This window comes from Mizuhopecten yessoensis, unplaced genomic scaffold (genome assembly GCF_002113885.1).
Source record: "Mizuhopecten yessoensis strain PY_sf001 unplaced genomic scaffold, ASM211388v2 scaffold716351, whole genome shotgun sequence".
Taxonomy (NCBI): Eukaryota; Metazoa; Mollusca; class Bivalvia; order Pectinida; family Pectinidae; genus Mizuhopecten; species Mizuhopecten yessoensis.
In genome coordinates, this window is record NW_018480073.1 from 964,621 (window position 1) to 983,409 (window position 18,789).

General features: G+C 34.8%; 1 protein-coding gene across 4 annotated transcripts in view; it reads right to left on the reverse strand.

The window, feature by feature from the left end:
- Nucleotides 1-820: 820 nt before the first annotated feature.
- The window catches only part of LOC110443545, a 49,134-nt gene continuing 31,165 nt past the window's right edge, over nt 821-18,789 (reverse strand). For 3 of the 4 annotated variants that reach the window (XM_021487817.1, XM_021487815.1, XM_021487816.1), the window contains exons 2-5: nt 16,814-16,995; nt 3,888-4,085; nt 3,274-3,510; nt 821-1,714 (exon numbers count right to left, since the gene is read on the reverse strand). In XM_021487817.1, the coding sequence (XP_021343492.1) occupies nt 1,140-1,714; nt 3,274-3,510; nt 3,888-4,085; nt 16,814-16,865 (1,062 nt within the window). In that variant the 5' untranslated portion in view covers nt 16,866-16,995 and the 3' untranslated portion in view covers nt 821-1,139. Of the gene's footprint in view, nt 1,715-3,273; nt 3,511-3,887; nt 4,086-16,813; nt 16,996-17,450; nt 17,479-18,789 lie in introns of those variants that run through there. The other variant, XM_021487818.1, reaches the window with a different exon arrangement.

The window sequence follows — 18,789 nt, forward strand, 5'->3', positions numbered from 1 at the left end:
TTTTGATCAAGTAGAGTTTAAAGATAAAATCAGAACTATTGAAATTTGAATATTTAATCTTTCAAAAATCACATTAATATGTATTTATTATAAACACAATGTTCTATACGACAGACTAGAAAAATAACATAAACATCTCCTAAAATATATATCAGCAGAAATTAGTTAAGGCATACAATAAAACTACGTCTTCTATAAAGATGATATACGAAGTACATGTATTGAATAAAAAATAAAATAACCTAATCTCAAGGATATAAACAGTTACGTACCGTCACACTGACGAACGTATTCTATATATGCTGTGTAAATCATTCACTCACAAGACGCCCCAGAGAAGCATATAGAAAGTAGATTGGCGAAAAAGAGGTCACAGATTGAAGACGAAAGGTCAACCATGTCAGCATTCCTGATCCATCGATCAGACGAAAGAAATTGATGACATAATTTACTAAACTAAAAAAAAAAAAAAATCTGTATCGTAAAAATCCGAACCCTTTCTTCTATATCACAATATCTACTGTACGCATGAGCACCCTTGTATTTGTCATGACAGAATCGGAGTTCCAGAATGCGCCACCTAGCGGAAGATAAGTGTTGACTTATCCTACATAAATATGATCGTTATACTCTATGATTGGACATTTTGCACAGTCAAATTTTCGCCATTCACCGATACTATCAATTTGTACTCTGTCAATATCGCCTTTCAGAATGTGATTAATGTGTATGGGATATTCGCTGTCACGATAACTACGGATAACGAACAAGGCGAAAGCAAGACTGTGGCAAAACATGTGCTGCAGCTTTTAATTGACGATTTTGTTTTCTCTCAAATTAGTTATTTGATAACTTTCAAAGCACATTTGGTTTTCGACATTTCCATTGGTCATGTTTTGTTGCTTGTAACCAATTAGATAGGAAAATGTGAGTCTTCTATTTCATCATGATAATGTTCAAAGGATGCATAGAAAATACGAGATATCAAGAATGAAACACTTGGATTTAAAATGTGTTGTTTCTATTGCATGCAATTATTCTACATACTTTATCACAGTCCTATTTGTTGAATAGCATATCAGCATACAAATTATCTACAACACATATATCCATGACAGCGTACGCTATAAATGGAGTGATTATTTATAAACCTGGCTAGGGAAATCTAGTAGATACTCGTCAAAGTTAAAGCTACATTCCATCACGGCGCTGCATGCCAGCGGAATGACACATATTAGTCCGCGATATAGTTCTTGCTCGCGTTGTAGCACTTTCTTCTGCCAATCTTTGTGCGTCACTTGTGTAAGATCCACTTCCGGTTTGAGCAGCGCCTGCGCTTCAATGCAAGTTATACTTATCTTTTTTTTCAGTTCCCGTTGCTTTTCGTTTTCGCATGATTTGTGTATCTGTAGTAGCGGGTTACAAACACTAGCCTCGATCTCGGTAAATGTTGCCCTCAGTTGCTTGAGGGTATTTGCAAAAGCATCCAACGAAGCAGTTTTCTTGTTAGCCCCTTTAGCAACTTTGTGGTAAGTTTCAAACTCCTTTAATGTCTTAATTGACGTCACATCCGTCGGGAGTATTTGTTTCATGGTAAGGAGAAACTCCCCGAGTCTGTGTTCGACGCTGCTCTCAGTATCACTTATGTCCTGTGCGTGCTTACTTAGCTTTTCCTGGTACTTCTTCAGACGTTTCAAGACTTCGACGTCAGATGCTAAAACCACATAAAAACAAAGCATATCAATGTCATATAGATGTTGAGTTTAGAACGTAAAGATAACGCGTATATAAAGAGATAATACCGTAGGCGTAGGTAAAAAAGCGACCTGTTCCCGCACTATTAACAAACCCTTACAATGACTGATACCCAGAAATGTGGAACCACATGTACGATAAAAAAAATGGTGTAATGTAACCGAATCACGCTGGGAAAAATTCTATTTATTTCTGTCATATGAAGGTTGATGTTTTTGGGGTTTGATCATTAGTTTGCCGTTTGATTATGTTATCACTACCAGAGTTCTCGATGTGATGACGTGACATTACTTAGATTTGATCGAGATTAACATGGCGGTTGACGTCGAAGAAGCAGAAAACGCTTACACTTCCGGAACACCTGGTCTTATTCTCCTTACATTTTTCAAGGGTCTCCGTGTCAATTTATCATTGTTCATATTTTGTCTTTGTTTCATCGATTTGGAGTTCGATTTATGCTTTTGTTAACGTTGCGGTATTCTCTTCTTGTTTTCTAGACCAAACTCTTCACTCTCTTAAATCCTTACATTCCAGTGTCTAGTTTCAATATTTTATTAGCCGACTTTAAAAATAAAATATTTAGACAAAGCAAAAATTAGCTTTTAAAATGTTAGACGCTAGAGTGTAACGTTTTTCAAGACGGAGGTGTTCGGTTTACCAAATTCCATATCTAGGATTCTTTTCTTTTACTAATGTATCGAGATTTTGTTATATTTTCATATTTCTTGCTTCTTTCGTTTTTCGTTTTCATTTTGTTTAGAATCCAGTTATCATGCCAATCAATTCACAGCTTGATTTTGTATCTAGTGGGATTGGGAAACAGACAATGCGTTATTTGATAATCGGCATCATGTCGAAATTAATTTGCTATGTTCTCCGTGCAAGTATTATCTTATCCGTGTAAAGCTTCCTTTTGTTCGTAATTTGCCTTAGTTTTATCGATTTCGATATAGAGTTAGAATCATGGTATCGTTGACACATTATTTATATTCTTTCATTTTTTTTTTTTTTTTATATACAATATTATATAAACCTTCTTTTTTGGTAAGATCTTCTAACAATAAACTAATAACTGTGTTTGGAGTTAAACAAGATATGCCATATAGACATATATATGATTGTTTCTTGTAGTAATAAATCATGTTTTCTGATTGGTTCTTCAAATAATAAACCATGATTTCTGATTGGTTCTCAAAATAATTAACCTAAGTTGTCTGATTGGTTCTCAACAGATAAATCATCATGTCTGAGTGGTTCTTAAAATAATGAATAATGTTATATGATTGGTTCTTCAAACGATATACCATGTTGTCTGATTGGTTCTTAAAAAACAACATGTTGTCTGATTGGTTCTTCAAGTAAAAAACCATGTTGTCTGATTGGATCTTGAAACAATCAACCACGTTTTCTGATTGTTTTTTTTAAATGATAAATAATGTTGTCTGATTGGTTCTTCAAACAATAAATAACAATCCTGAATTTTAATTTTTAAACACGTCGGCTAGTAATGCTACTTACGGAGAGAAGTTACATTGACTTTTCCCATCTTCCTACAGAGAAGTTCGTTTTTACAATTTGTGTACTCGTCTTCCATCATTTTAATCCACAGTGTGATGTTGGTTGCTCCTAAAGATTTGAGTATAGATGGCGTCATCAACACATCCTGCAGCGCCCTCTGTAGTTTTTCATCCTTGTGAAGTTTCCAAACATTCTCCAAAGCATCTATATCATCAAAGCCCACGGCAAGTATGATTCCTGTAGTAAGTGAATCACGCAAAGGAAAATAAATTTGATAAACATACATTAACTGTTTCAAAAATATATAATATGACTAAGATCTTTGAAATGCTATTTTTTCTCGCAGACATCAAGAGTTATCTCGCGTGAGGCTATATTCAATTTATCATTATGTATTTTCTGAAATCTGGTTTCTGTGCAAGTGGAACCTTCATCTAAAGCTCGCGAATTCGGTATAGAGTAAAATACTTAAGTCTTGACTATATATATTATAAATATATAGATATCAGAACCATTGCCAGTGCGAGTATTTCTATCACCTAATCGTTTTACTGAATCGTTATCCGAATATTTCCACATGCAAAGATTTCGTCTTTATTTTAGTTCATTTATACCCTTTTCAAATCGTTCGAGGTACGCTCCCTGAAACATCTTTTTCCGGTCTAGGGCCGCCTTCATCTTGATGACGTCAGCAGTCTGGTATATGTCAAACAGTTTATCCATTAAATCCATGCGGTAATATTGTTCCGATCCGATAGCGTGGGCATTCTCAGCTTTAGCGTCGTATATCTTCACGTAGACACCTACCTCTCCTACAACAGAAAATGGATCAGCTGCAAAACCTATATCTTACAAACACCAAAGATGTACTACAATATGTGCGTGTACTTAAGAAAAACCTTATGAACCTTTAGAAAGGATTATGGAACAAGTTATTTGAACTTATATTAATCACTATTGTTGGCCTGGATGGTAGCGCATGTGGAAGGTAACTGGAGATAACCCACGTAGTCGAGCAGGTGAACGATGTCTTTTCACGTCCGATCGGGGCATCGCACTTCGGCCGCCTTGGTGAAAGGCGCATGCTCCACCCGACCACCCATATATGATATACCCAACAACAACTAAGATGTATTGCAATAGATACTAATATCTTACTTCAACCAGGAAGTGATAAATAAGCTACGTTTATTTTATAATTCTCCGTGATATGGCTTGTTATTTTTCATGTGTGATACTACAAGCTGTGCATAAGCCAAATCCCAGACCAATCCACGCGCCATATCTGCCCGGCACGCGTCATATCCGCCCGGCATGCGCCACGCCATATCCGTTTATCTCCCGGTTCAACATTTTTTTCAAAACAATTACACCTCAAACCGGAAGTGTACACACTGCATGTTCGTCTGTATTTGCTATGTTGTTCATTGTTTGTTATGCAATGTAGAATGTGATTATATTGAGCACGCGAAACATATTTTTTCTGTGTGGTTTACGTGTTATTGCTTATTATTTTGATGTTATATATAGGATCTTAAATGAGTTTCATTTCATATGAGATTTTATGAAAATTAGCCATTTCATAAAAAAAACCATATATAAATAAGCCATATCCTAAAAAAGATATTGATGATTTGCAACCAGGATGTTATTGGATAGCAACCGGGATATGTTAAAACAGCTGTAATAGTCCTATTAACCTTCCACACAAAATAGAAAGTATATGACGTACCAATGCATTGCATACATTTTTTACTTAAAGAACTAATAACATTTGAAAGACTTAGGTAAATAAACACCCACGCCTTCTCATGATTCACACTGCTCCTCGCCTCCATATGACTAACGATAGTTTACTTAGAAAAAAATCAATAGGAAATACAAAGTGTTGAACATATCGCGAGAATGAGATGATACTTTCTCATTTGTTACTAGGGAAACCTGAAATAGTCAAAATATAATCGAATATTAAAAATAAGAACTGGTGTTATTTTTCTCTATCTTTAAATTTTGATAAAACATAACATACATTTTGAGTGAAAAAAATCCCTGACAAAACATGTGATACTGGCAGGCATGAAATTTCAATCAGAGATTATCAGATTATCATACTATGACGTCATATTCAATCGGCATACATCGGTTATTTCCGGAAGGATGAAAAATAACCGGAAAATCTTGGAGCTGATGTACGTTGCATTATCTGTTTGCTGGTGCTTCGGAACCCTTTTATGTCTGTTTTGTCATTCACTACTTTGGATACTGACAAAAAGTATTAAGTTTTATGCAGTATTTTAGGAAAATCAGTCCGGAAAAAAACAGAGACGGACAGACGGACACACACCCATACCTCCACCTTCAATTTAACTCCGTTGTGAAAGCTTAAAAGATATTAATGATTTCCATACACAAATACACAAAGAAATTCAAAAATAGAAACGAACAGACAAATAACAGCAAATGAATAAACACGAGTATAAAGGAGAAAACAACACTAGCATCCGCTAAAAAAAACCAACCGAAAACACGTGCGCCAATACAGGAAGCGTTTTTTGGTCTATATGTGACGCCCATCATGATGTTGGGTATTACATGCATGTATTTATGTATTAAGAAAGTAATATGCTTTATACCTAACATATTACGTGTATTAGAAGTCTGTGACTTTCAAATCAATATCAGGATCGTCAATGTGTGATCACATTCTTTCAGGTCAATCTTGTAGGTTGTGTTAGACCACGGACTTAGATAACATCTAATTCCGTGGTTAGACTCACACATATTACATATAAATGTAAGGATTGATGTTTTCATGCATTTATATGTATATTATTCCATACGTTTTCATTTTAATTGTTGCAGCTTACCGCGAAATTCAACACTTCTTTCTTTATTTGTATAAATGAGAGCGATTTAAATATATTTTACCGTATAGAGAATGGATTTTTCATTAAACACATAGCAATATTCTCTGTGAAATCTTGTGTAACAGTGAACATTGTTCTGTCAAATCAAGCAAAGTAAGGCCGTTACAAACAAATGGCGGTTTTTTATTATATGAATTTGAAAATGGAGAGCACTGTTATGTTTTCCCACGTCGTTCTCTATCTTTATAGAGCCTATCGAGACAAAATCAAATTTATTCAGTATTCCAGAATTATCTTCAAAAAAACGTTTTTAGCAGCAATGTCTCTATTTCACTGAAGAATAGTTTCCGGCGATAAGTCTTTCTGGGTGAGGTTTCTTACTAAGTTTTTTTGACACACAGTCTCCGACAAGACATCTTTTGTACCAGTTTCCGATAAAATAAAGCCTCTGAAACCATTCTACAACAATAGATTTATTGAAGCAAAATCTCCGACAAGAACTTTATTAGGTTGAGGATGACCCACCGAAACGAGTGTATTACAATAAAATAGGTGAATTTGGCCAGTTGCCATCTTATAGCCTGTTGCCTGATCTTTTTAACAAGTAATGACATCCACACATCTACATCTTATGTACGAAAATTCTCCGACTCCTCTATGCATGTAGTAGATCTGTCTGGGACAACAAGAGGGCATGGGAAGTTCCCATGATACACCCCATATCCCACACCAACGCAAATCGAAAGAGAAAACATATCAACATGTATTGTTTTCCTTGTCAAAATTGATTTTTTATTTAACCATTAACAATTTTGTATTCAAACTTTTTCAAGTGTTTAATATATTTTGTTCTTTCACAATTTGTTTGTTTGTGTTTTCGTCCTATTAAAAGCGCTATGGTCATTTAAGGACGTGCCAGGTTTTGTTGGTGGAGGAAAGCCGGAGTACCCGGAGAAAAAACACCGACCTACGGACAATACCTGGCGACTGGCCCAAGTAAGCCTCCAACCCGCGACCCAGTGATGGAGGGCTAGTGGTACATGTAGCAGCTAGAATGCCAGACGCCTTAACCGCTTGACCAGCACGGTCCCTTCTTTCACAAGGGACTTTGTTTTAATGCAGATGTATAGATTGTTTGGTATGCTAGAAATAAATGGTTACAATTAAGTTAAAATGGCGGGTAGTAAATGACACTTTTGATAATTGTGAAATCTAAACCATTGAAATGAGAGAATAGGACTTTTTATTTTCGTGTAAAGGACAGAACAAGTCTACCTTACTAGTTCGAATAGTATAGTACTTGGTATACCTCGAGGCTTGCTGAGGGTTACACCCAAATCTCGAAACTTTACACGATTTTTTTTCTACTTTACTCTCATATTTATGAGAGTCTTATGCTATTCAAGCCTTTAGTTAGTCCTTTCTGGACCGGAAACAAATTTAGTTAGTTCCATTATCCATTTTATCAGGTGTCCATGGTGCCCACCTTCACTGGTATACAGATTGACAATACACATTGACAATTATTTCTGGACCGGATTTTTTTATTTTATTTAGTTCCATGAATCCATTTTATCTGGTGTCCATTGTGTCCACCATAACGAGTTTGCGATAGACAATACACATTGTGTCGGTAGCTTCAAGTTGATTCCAATATTTTGAAGCATTGAATATCAAATGCGTGCATTAAGGACAGCAAAAAACTCCTACAATGTTTCAAAAAATGTAAAAGTGCATGAAAACCCATGACGTGTCGATTTACAACAGCTCAGACAAAATATTATTTGACCTGGAACAAATGATTTAGACTGATTGATTTTATCACAATGTATTGTTGTACACCATTTCTACAGGTTAAGAGAAGGTTTGATACAATTGGAATAGGATACTTGCAATGCTATACAAAGTGTTCTGCAGATATTTTACACCTAGCATTATCAGCAATATTTCCTTTAATCACATAGTCGGCCTGATATCCAGTAAATTCGCCCGTGTAATATTTTTACATATGTCACTATTGTAATATACACTGGAGCGTTTTTCATTGGCTGTTCCAGTCAGAAATAGATTGTGAGGTCATAATATGGACAATGACGTAACGTCATTAATTGTGAATGGCACAACATAATGGTTGTCTCCGTTTGAGTAAGCCCTATACATTTTGGCTTTAAAACCTGTCAAAATGAAAGTTTTCTGATTTATGTGATAAAACGTATATTAAATTTGTTTTCATTTCATATGAGCTTTTATGAAACTCGTCTCGCAGTTTTAATTTTCGCCAATTCTAGCAAAAATAAAAACTCCCAAGACTCGTTTCATAAAATCTCATACGAAATGAAAACTCATTTAAGATCCTCTATGTCAGTGGTACGTTTAGACATCAACAGTCAGAAGAACTATCTATTGCCCTGTGAACGTTCAAATATCAATTTTATCACAATAGGTAGAATAAATATCATCAATATGTGACAACTTTAATAAAAGGATACTGGATATATCACATTGTAAACTGTAGATAAACTTTGTTACAGCAATCCTTCTTTCTAAACAAAACAATATTGATACTACTTTATATACATGTAGATAAAAATATATTCATAAACGTCAATCGTCTATTTTTCCTGCAGTTTTTTTAAACTAGAAGTATACTTATATGAAATAGGATATTTTGTGGAAAGCCTGACGTACGGCTCTAGTTTCGAAAAAAGAAAGAAATATTCTTACAATATACGAACATGTCGCAGCCTCCCAAAACACACAAACACAGGGGAAACCGTCCTTAAATGACCATAGCTGTTGATAGGACGTTAAACAATACTAAACCAAACCAAACCAAACCAATCTTATAATATATCTTTCAGAAACAGAGCTTATAGCTTAACTACAATTCCAGATACTTTTTCTCTACCTCTCAAAAGCAAGCTATCATGATTTTCCTAGGCTCACAACAGAAATCCCTTCTTAAAAGGGAGCATGGGTTATGAAATGCATTATACATGAACAAAAATTTGATTTCAGATTAGATTGAAAATGTATTTGTGCAGTCATTGTTTATTTTGTCACAATGCGTAGTACATAATGCACTATAAAAAATACATATTAATCCGTCATTTTAAACACAACCCCCGATGTGAAAATGAACACATTTAGCCGTCCCCGCTATGGATGGACAATAGATCATCTGACAACCAACGACTTTAAAGTACAAAGCATTGTAGCTTTGTCAAAAGCATATCGACAAACATTTAACTGAACTTTGAACTCAAAAACTATTTTTAATGTTAATCTATTGCCTTTATAATACAATAGTCAAAGTTATTGGTAAGGAACATATTGTTTCGTAACAAAAAGCATTAAAATACAAGGGGTGGTCAAGTGTATGTACAGCTGCCTTTAAGTGGTACAATTGAGAGACAATGTTTGTCTCTCTAGCCCAACATCTATTGCTTTTTGTCATACGTCTATAATGGAAGCATGTTAAGAAATATTATGTGAAACTACATGTATATATTTTGACTGTCTCTAAAAAAAAAGGTGAGGTTGGTGATTATATTAATAGCCTTTCTTTGACGGTTTCTAAAAAATGATTTTTCAGACCTTGTCTTTCATAAGAGTGAACTATTTCCAAAAATTGAAAATAAGTATCTTGTATAGTTTTAATTCGTTTCAGTTAAAACAATTCAGTTCCAGATGATTCAAATCAAAAGTAGTCTGGTGATCGATAGTTTCTTAGTGACCTTGAACACGAAAAAACAGGTCATTTAGAGCCAACAGATTATAACATAGGTACAGAAATACATTACCACAATAGATAATTGTTTGATAAGTTAATATGTTCACATCTCATCAACACGATATAAAATAATAAAACGGAAGTACTGTTTACCGGAAAAATTTCGCTGCAGTTTATTTTTTTCCCGTTTTCGCCTTCCGTGATGAAAGCGAATTCTCACTGCAGCGAATATAAGACAACAACATAATTAAAACAGTAATTGAAAGCGAAGGGCGATATAAACACTAGGCGAACATAGATTTCATGAGCGAAGGGAGAAATTTTTACTAGTCAAACATTTACCGGTAATCAGTAGGTGTTTTATGAAAACAAGGACATATAAAACTTGTAATATAATTGGTATAGAAAAGGAAAAGATAACGACTAGATTTTAACAGATATTTTTTTCATAATGCATTGTTTTGAGTATCGAGAAACCCAGATCTACAGGGGTAAGAGTACCATGACTGCAATTGGAATAGATAACTAATCAAGCATACAAAATGTTCCTCAAGTATTTTACACTTAGCATCATCGGCAACATTTTTTGTTCAAATATCATATTTCATTACAAAATAAAGTATATATATATATATAACTTAGATGTGACAATTTCAAAAACGTATATGTAGTATATAACAAGCCAACAGTATGATTGGAAATAAAGATATGTACAAACGATATTGACACTACTTCTGGGCTCCAGTTCTGTTTAAAAAATTGAATTATGAAAAATTTATCAGTTCTGTTTTCAGAAACGGAACTAAGCACTTAACACCATCTCTATATAATAGACATATGTAATAGATCTTCTTGTGAATTTCACCTGAACTTCACTAAAACCAAGCTGACGTGAGTTGCTAGGCACACAGCTGTTAGCTCAATCGCCTTTCCAATTGAAATCCCTTTGTAAAATAGGAGGATAGGTTATGAAATGTATTATACACAACCACATATATTTCATTTCCGATTAGATTGAAATTGTATTTATACGGTCGTTATTTATTTTGTATAACGATGTAGATTTGTCACAATACATAGTGTATAATGAATGCACTATACAAAAAAATGTATGGAGTAATACGTGATTTTAAACACGACCCCCGATGTGAAAATGAGCACATTTAGCAGTCCCCGCTGTGGATGGACAATGGATCATCTGACAATCAACGACGTTAAAGTACATAGCATTGTTACAGGGTCAAAAGCATTTCGATAGACATTTAACTAAACTTGGAACTAAAAACTATCTTTAATGTTAATCCAGTGACTTTATAATGCAACAGTCAAAGTTATTCGATAGGAAACTTATTTTTCGTAACAAAAAGCATTATAATACAAGGGGTGGTAAAGTGTATGTACAGCTGCCTTTAAGTGGTACGATTGACAGACAGTGTTTGTCTCCCTAGCCCAACATCTATTACTTTTTGTCATACGTCTATAATGGAAGAACAGAATGAGCCTTTACACATATTATGAATTTAACGTGGGAAATATATATTTCTATCTATGTATGTAGATAGGTGCGGTAAGTAATTATAATCATAGCCTGGTTTTTTTCTGATTTATAAAATGGATTTGTTAGACTATGTCTTTCACATGTGTACAATTTCAAAAAATAACATTAAATAAAATAACATATTTTGTATACAGTAATTCCAATCTAAAATGTTCCAGTTTCTAGATAAACAAAATTTTCCGAAGTGTACAATTTCAACATTTTAAAATAAGTCGGTTTTTTTGATAATATAATCATAATTTCAATCTATGATAGTTCAGTTTCTAGATAAATAAAATTTTCCGAAGTGTACAATTTTCAACATTTTAAGCTAAGTAAAGCTTTTGTATAATATAATTATAATTTCAATCTATGATATTTCAGTTTATAGATAAATAAAATATTCAGAAGTGTACAATTTTCAACATTTTGAGTTAAGTAAAGCTTTTGTATAATATGATCATAATTTCAATCTAATTACTCTCATTAATTGTTGCAATATATGTATCAGTTGACTTTTGGTATCCATATTTCCCTATTACTGAGATCAATTATCGGTTTCTGCAGTGTCTTGCAGTTAGCTTTAAGCATGTTTATTATTCGTTAACCCTAGTTTTTTCGCCAAACCCTAGCAGTACTTTATGTTTACAACTATGAGGGGAAGACGAACACTGCAAGTAAACGAATTTGTTGAAATGTTAACAAGGGGTGAACACTTATAGTGTACAAAAGGACACAAATGTACAGCGGGCAACATTACTTACCTCTTACAAATGTGTCTCTCAGTGAAATATAAACAATGGAAAGATAAACATAGAGACAAAATGACAAGGAGGATAGGACCAGGTGTTTCGGAAGATTAGGTGCCTTATGCTTTACCAACCTGATATTGTGAAACCTTTTATTATAAATCTTCCCGCCATCAGCTGACATAAATAAAGAAAGTTGTAACATTCGGAGCAAGCCCTTCATTCAAAATTCAAACATAACTTTATTCGAGAAACGTACTTGTAAATTATGCTGTTTAAAAATTATAAAATATGCATTTTATGCTTCGGTGCATATTAACCACTGTTTCCGCAGATGCTGAGGACGAGATCAACACCGATAGACAGGCGAGCGAATAATGTTTACGAATACAAATTTTGCTGATTTTAGTCTAGGAAAGTGTAAATCATCATATTGTAGGTTGTCGTATGCAGGGACAACCAGATGATGACGGTCGTCTGGAGTCGTGTTGGTTTTCATTTGTTTTTCTTCTTATGGGACTTTAGTGAAACCAAAATTGATCCGTTGCCCCATTTGCAACACTTAGGGTCCCTATCAGTACTTTCTCTGCCACCGTCTCCTTCAATTCGGTGGTGTCATCTCAAGCACCCATCTTTAAACGACCTTAGCTATTGGGAGGACCTTACACAAAACCGTAACAAAACAAAAACTAAATCTGGCAGTCCAGAAGTTCTGTTACAACAAAGACGGTTAATATACGTCATTATACCGCAGCGGTAAAACACGTGCCGAGGTTCTCCATACGTAACATCTGTCCCACTTCTTAAGAAGTCACATATAACATCAATGCATCTGGTCGTCCTGATAATGTCAGTAACAGAGGTCCCGGAGGTCGATCTAAGATCAGCGATAGTCTGCTTAAAGGGCTATTTCCTTTGTAACTACTAACGTAATTTTACAATAGAAAATCATCTTACAATTTTTTCTGTATTTGTCCAATTCTACAAACACAAATATTCCTTTAAAGAATTGTTGTTAATCTGATTTTGTGAATCGGGTTTTTACAAATGGGTCAGGTTCTGTTTTGTTAAGACACACGAGTATTATCTCAGCGATCAAGTTGTCTTCGGCGATCTCCTACGACCCATATACATGTTCTAAATATATCCTAACAATTGTGAGCTTCAGCACATTTGTGTTATTTATAAAATTGAATTTTGCCAGTTGTATCGTGAACAAGGATTTGTTTGCTGCACAAAATCATGCAAAAGCTCATTGGCTTAGCGACAGGTCAACAAAAACCTTCAAACTCGAAACTTTTCATTAAATTAAACTTATTAATGAAACCGGCATATATAGGTGTACAAATTAATTGTACTCAAAAATTGTATTTTGTGTGCTTACGACTCATCAAGCTGCCTAAGCATTGCACATCTATACTCAATTGACGTTCAAAGGACATACTATGTTAAAAAATCAAAATTTATGAAAAAAATCAATTCTTCTATATCTACATTAAAGTGTTATTAATCGTAAGTTAATCATGATGTACTAAACCGAAATACTGTTAATATCGTGACTCCTTTTTATATTATGATTGATAAGCTCTGCATAAAAAAATAAGAAATGAAGCAAATTCTTGTTGAAACATTCGCCGTGTTTGAAAATTTGGTTTCTTTGGGTTTACCGTCCTTCTAACAGCTAAGGCGAGCCGTGTCTCCATGTGTGTAATGTATGCATGTATGCCTGCTTGAAGCAGGGTACCTTGCGATAGCGCAAATCTGATTCTTATCTTAGAGTGCTACCTCGCTGAAATATCATGTCGAAGGCATCTAACACCGTATTCAACCTAGTCACATTATATTGACAGCGGGTGAACCACTTGTTCTGGTAGCCTTTAATTGCACTGAACCTTAAACTAAGCAGCTATACCCTAACACCTTCTATTCTATTTTTGGATTTTATTTTCATTTTCTTTTAACACTCTTTGGTATTTAAACCAGGACCATAGGGTATGACCAAATAAAATGAATCTCTCCTATGTGAGGTAGACAGAAATCACAACACAGGAGGTTTTTTTAAATGTGTCTTTTTTAAGTTTGACACATAGCTTTGCCGAGGGCTTAAATTAAAGAAAACTTTTCCCGATGGTTGATATTTCTCTGTTTTCATCAAATTGATAAGTGTTCTTCAGTACAAATAAGCTGTAATGGTTAACCCGATTCACCGCCATTACAAAATGTGACAACTTATGACGTTACCCTGGTTACGCTGCATAAAGTGAAGCGCGTGTGAGCTGTCATTTCCCTAGATAGGTAAAGACAATTTGATCTTTTCCTTAGCAAAATTTGGAATGTACAAGCGAAATTTGGGTGAAAGATTTGCCTATCCCCGGTAATCAATACAACTGGAAACCTTTTAATCCGTTGAATGATTTCTTATACGGGCCTGTGTATTGCGTCCACAATACATTGAACAACTATATCAACAAATCCTTCAGATTTTCAATAATAAGGTAATAGGCTTTTATACCAAATAATTATAATACCATGTCAAATTAGATTAAATCCTAATCATAACACGTTCACGTAACACGTACTGGGATATAATGATGATTAAATAATAAGTACCTAAATTCTTTTGAGACCTTTCCTGATATCGTTACATAAAATTAATTGTTGACTCATAATATGTAGCGACATTATGTCTGGAGAATTTAGAACATGTCGTCTGCTCATTGTCCTATCAAAATGACTAGCGAGTAATGTGAGAAGATTTTGAATCCTTACGCGGCTCGGATATTGGGAATAGTTGACTGAAACTAGAAGCAGGGTGCTAGCAAAGAGAATACCGAACGTTGCGTAAAAGAAAAAGATACGGAAAAACTTTGTTCGAAGAAGATCTATGCGAAGTATAAGCACGGAGATTAAAAAAAAAAGAATAAGAATATGTTGATTTGTTATGTGTGTAAAACAAGTAAGAGAAGGGGTTCATAAGATATTCATTAAGTATGAGCATTATCAGCCCTTGCGTACTCTGGGCCTTCGGGCTGATATCGTGACTCTCGAGTATGATATAAAAATGATCATATGGTAACTTATGTATAACATATATGTGTAACATGTGTCGTATTTAATGTACTTAATAATCACCGGAAATGCGGAGTGAGAAATCACCTTTTGGAAAATTAATCAGTCGATGTATACAATATGTACATGTAATACGTGCATGTATTTTTGTATGCAAAATCGTAATCTGTCTATCCGTATTTCATGTCACGGAACACTACGAGGATTTAGTTTGGACGTGGCGGGTCAGGGCGGCGTCTGTGTCGTAACTAATCCTATTTAAATATAAATTTATCCAATATGTTTTGCTACTTACATTAACAGCCAGTACATGTTATAATCACGGATTAGGTATTTTTTCACAAAGAAAAGACACGGCTCTGCAATCCATTCGGTTAGATATAAAGAAAAACTATAGTGGTCCAGAATACATAGTCCTCAGTTAAGATACACAATTTGATTTCAAGAAAAGAGATAAATTGATTTATTTAGAAGCTCTATACTTTTTTGAGTATGTTGTATTGTTTTTAAGAAGAACACAGTAAATTGCAAATAGAAAATAATAATAATGATATAATAATAATACACGGCATTTGATATAGCTCCCGATCTAGCTAACCTAAGCTACTCTAAAGCGCTTTATAGTACATAGATATACACTTTATACAATTAATGCAATTAGCATATACATTAATCAAAACAATTTTGAGGAATTCGCAGGAGCTGCCTTATCAGGCGCTAACTATGCCACCTGGCTAATATCTCCCCATGTGTGCATGCCTGCATGTGTGCTGGATATGTATTGGGTTACGTTGAAAATATGCACATTCTAAGACAATAGTATACATTTTCTTGAAAAATTTAAGGATCCATGTGCCACTGCCAAATATTGTAACTATGCAGTTTAAACTTGTTTCCCGGTATGACTTTAGATTTGAAAAATCTGAGCCCAATAGGAAACCATACCTTGTGGGACTTTCATAAAAAAATATTATCAAAATTCAAATTAACAAAATATAATCAACAAAAGTCTTCTGTGTGGAAAAAAATTAGCACGTCTAGACTAGGATTCGAACCCTGGACCTCAGACTGTTATACTGTCGCCCTTTTTATCTTACGATTTTTTTTATTATCATCCAATACATAAGGTCTCAATGGTTGGGGCCCCTGAGGTTCCACACAGTGCAAAAGTAAATAAATAAATATCACAATATACAATATACACTAAACTGTCAGCTACCTGCTGAACGGTAGTCCACCGGAGCACAGGGACCTGATAATTTGTTGCAGCTATATTTGAACCTAAACTAAGGTGTTTCGTGTAATTTTACACGGTTTTTTTGGGGGGGGGGGGGGGTAGATCAATTTTCGGTAAAAATGTCATCACCAAATGGGATGGCATTTTTCAGGTCCCTGTGCTCCGTACACGAAATTAATGGGAGGTTACTGCATATACGAAAAACCACAGTGGGTCATCGATCCTTCATGTCAAATTTAGACTATTTCTATTATAAAGACAGATATTGCACACCATTACCCACTAAAACCTCTACATAGAACTTCGTGTAGTGGAGAATGCCACCTAATATCTTTTACATTCACTTACCCTCTTTTCTGTGGAAGAATGGACGAGATGCGTCAACTGTTTTCTCAGACATCGTCCTGAACGAAAATGATAGCGACTGAAATGATTTCTGAGCGTCGTGTTCTAATGGTCCTATTTAAATGTGCCTTAAGTCGGGCGGCCCTTTGTTAAATTCCCTCTGTCGGCTTCCTTTACTGGTTCCTCTGAAATAGAATAAGGTAGCATAGAATTTAAAACGTTGTCTTAATTTGCAGTGCAAGGCCAGTGGTACATTATATTGTTCATGATCGGACTCCTTGTTGCGTTAAGTTCCTCCATACAGAATGGAGAAGGTACATAAACGACACAATGTCAGCCACTGTATCAAACGCCTAATGGCAACAGTCAATCACTAGCTTAACAGTGTTTTGTGGATATCCTAATGGATTGAATATATAGCTAACAATAGATCCATAAGCTAGAAAGCGTAACCGTGGTATTGAATAAACCTTTTAACGTGAGGAACCCGAAGCTTGACCATGCGTATCGTTAGCGTTTCTCTAGCTACATCAATATAGTAAACAAATTATTCGAATGTGATATATACTGCTTTACAAGAAAACAATAACAAGTATAATATGTTCTAAACGTGAGAATCATTGAAAATCTACCCAGCTACCTGTATCCCAATGTGACACTATGGACCTGCACCGTTTGACAGCCCTATCCATATCCCTGGTTTGAAATTGATTATTCCGTGACGTCATCAGCGTGATTGTATGGTTCATAGTCAATACTCTATTGACAAACACTAACATTTAAAACATTGTAAACAAGTTACCGAAATCTTGTGATGAGTTATACAATATTAAATACCCTCATGATTTATAATACATGTCGATACCTATTAGGGATCGGTTTAGTGTGCCATACAATACGATCTACTGTAACGGCTCGGCTTAAGTTACCAAACAACACAATTGTATCAGGTAATTGATCAAAGCATTAAGTAGGATTTTACAGGTATCTAGACTGATACATTAATGGAGAACAAATTGGACCAGATCAAACATTTGAATCCACTCCTGGATTAACAGTTAGAAAGGATGAATTGTCAATGATGACAGCTTCTGATCCAGAGAAGCAAGAATAGGCTTCAAGCATGGAGAAGAGCAAGAGAAGCAATGATATGCTTCAAGCATGGAAACTTCTGATCAAGAGTAGCAACGGTATACTTTCAGTATGGAAACTTTTTATCAAGAGAAGCATGGGTATACTTTCAGTATGGAAACTTCTGATGAAGAGAAGCAAGGGTGTACTTTCAGTATGGAAACTTCTGATCAAGAGAAGCAAGGGTATACTTTCAGTATGGAAACTTCTAATCAAGAGAAGCAAGGGTATACTTTAAGTATGGAAACTTCTGATCAAGAGTAGCAAGGGTGTGCTTTCAGTATGGAAACTTCTGATCAAGAGAAGCAAAGGGTGTGCTTTAAGTATGGAAACTTCTAATCAAGAGAGGCAAGGGTATAATTTAAGTATGGAAACTTCTGATCAAGAGAAGCAAGGGTGTGCTTTAAGTATGGAAACTTCTAATCAAGAGAAGCAAGGGTGTACTTTCAGTATGGAAACTTCTGATCAAGAGAAGCAAGGGTGTGCTTCAAGCATTAAAACTTCTGATCAAGAGAAGCAAGGATATTATCTAAGCATGGAAACTTCTGATCAAGGAAAGCAAGAATAAGCTTTAAGTATGGAAACTTCTGATCAAGAGAAGCAAGGGTATACTTTAAGTATGGAAATTTCTGATCAAGAGAAGCAAAAATAGGCTTCAAGTATTTCTAGAACATTTGCTCCAGAAAAAGCATGGATAGGCTGTCGACTATTGTAGCTTTTGATGAAGAGTATAGCAAGGATAGGCTGTCAACTATTATAGCTTTTGATGAAGAGTATAGCAAGGATAGGATTAGCTTCAATGAAAGCAGCTTCTGATCCAAAGTAAAGAGGATAAGCTATGATTGTTT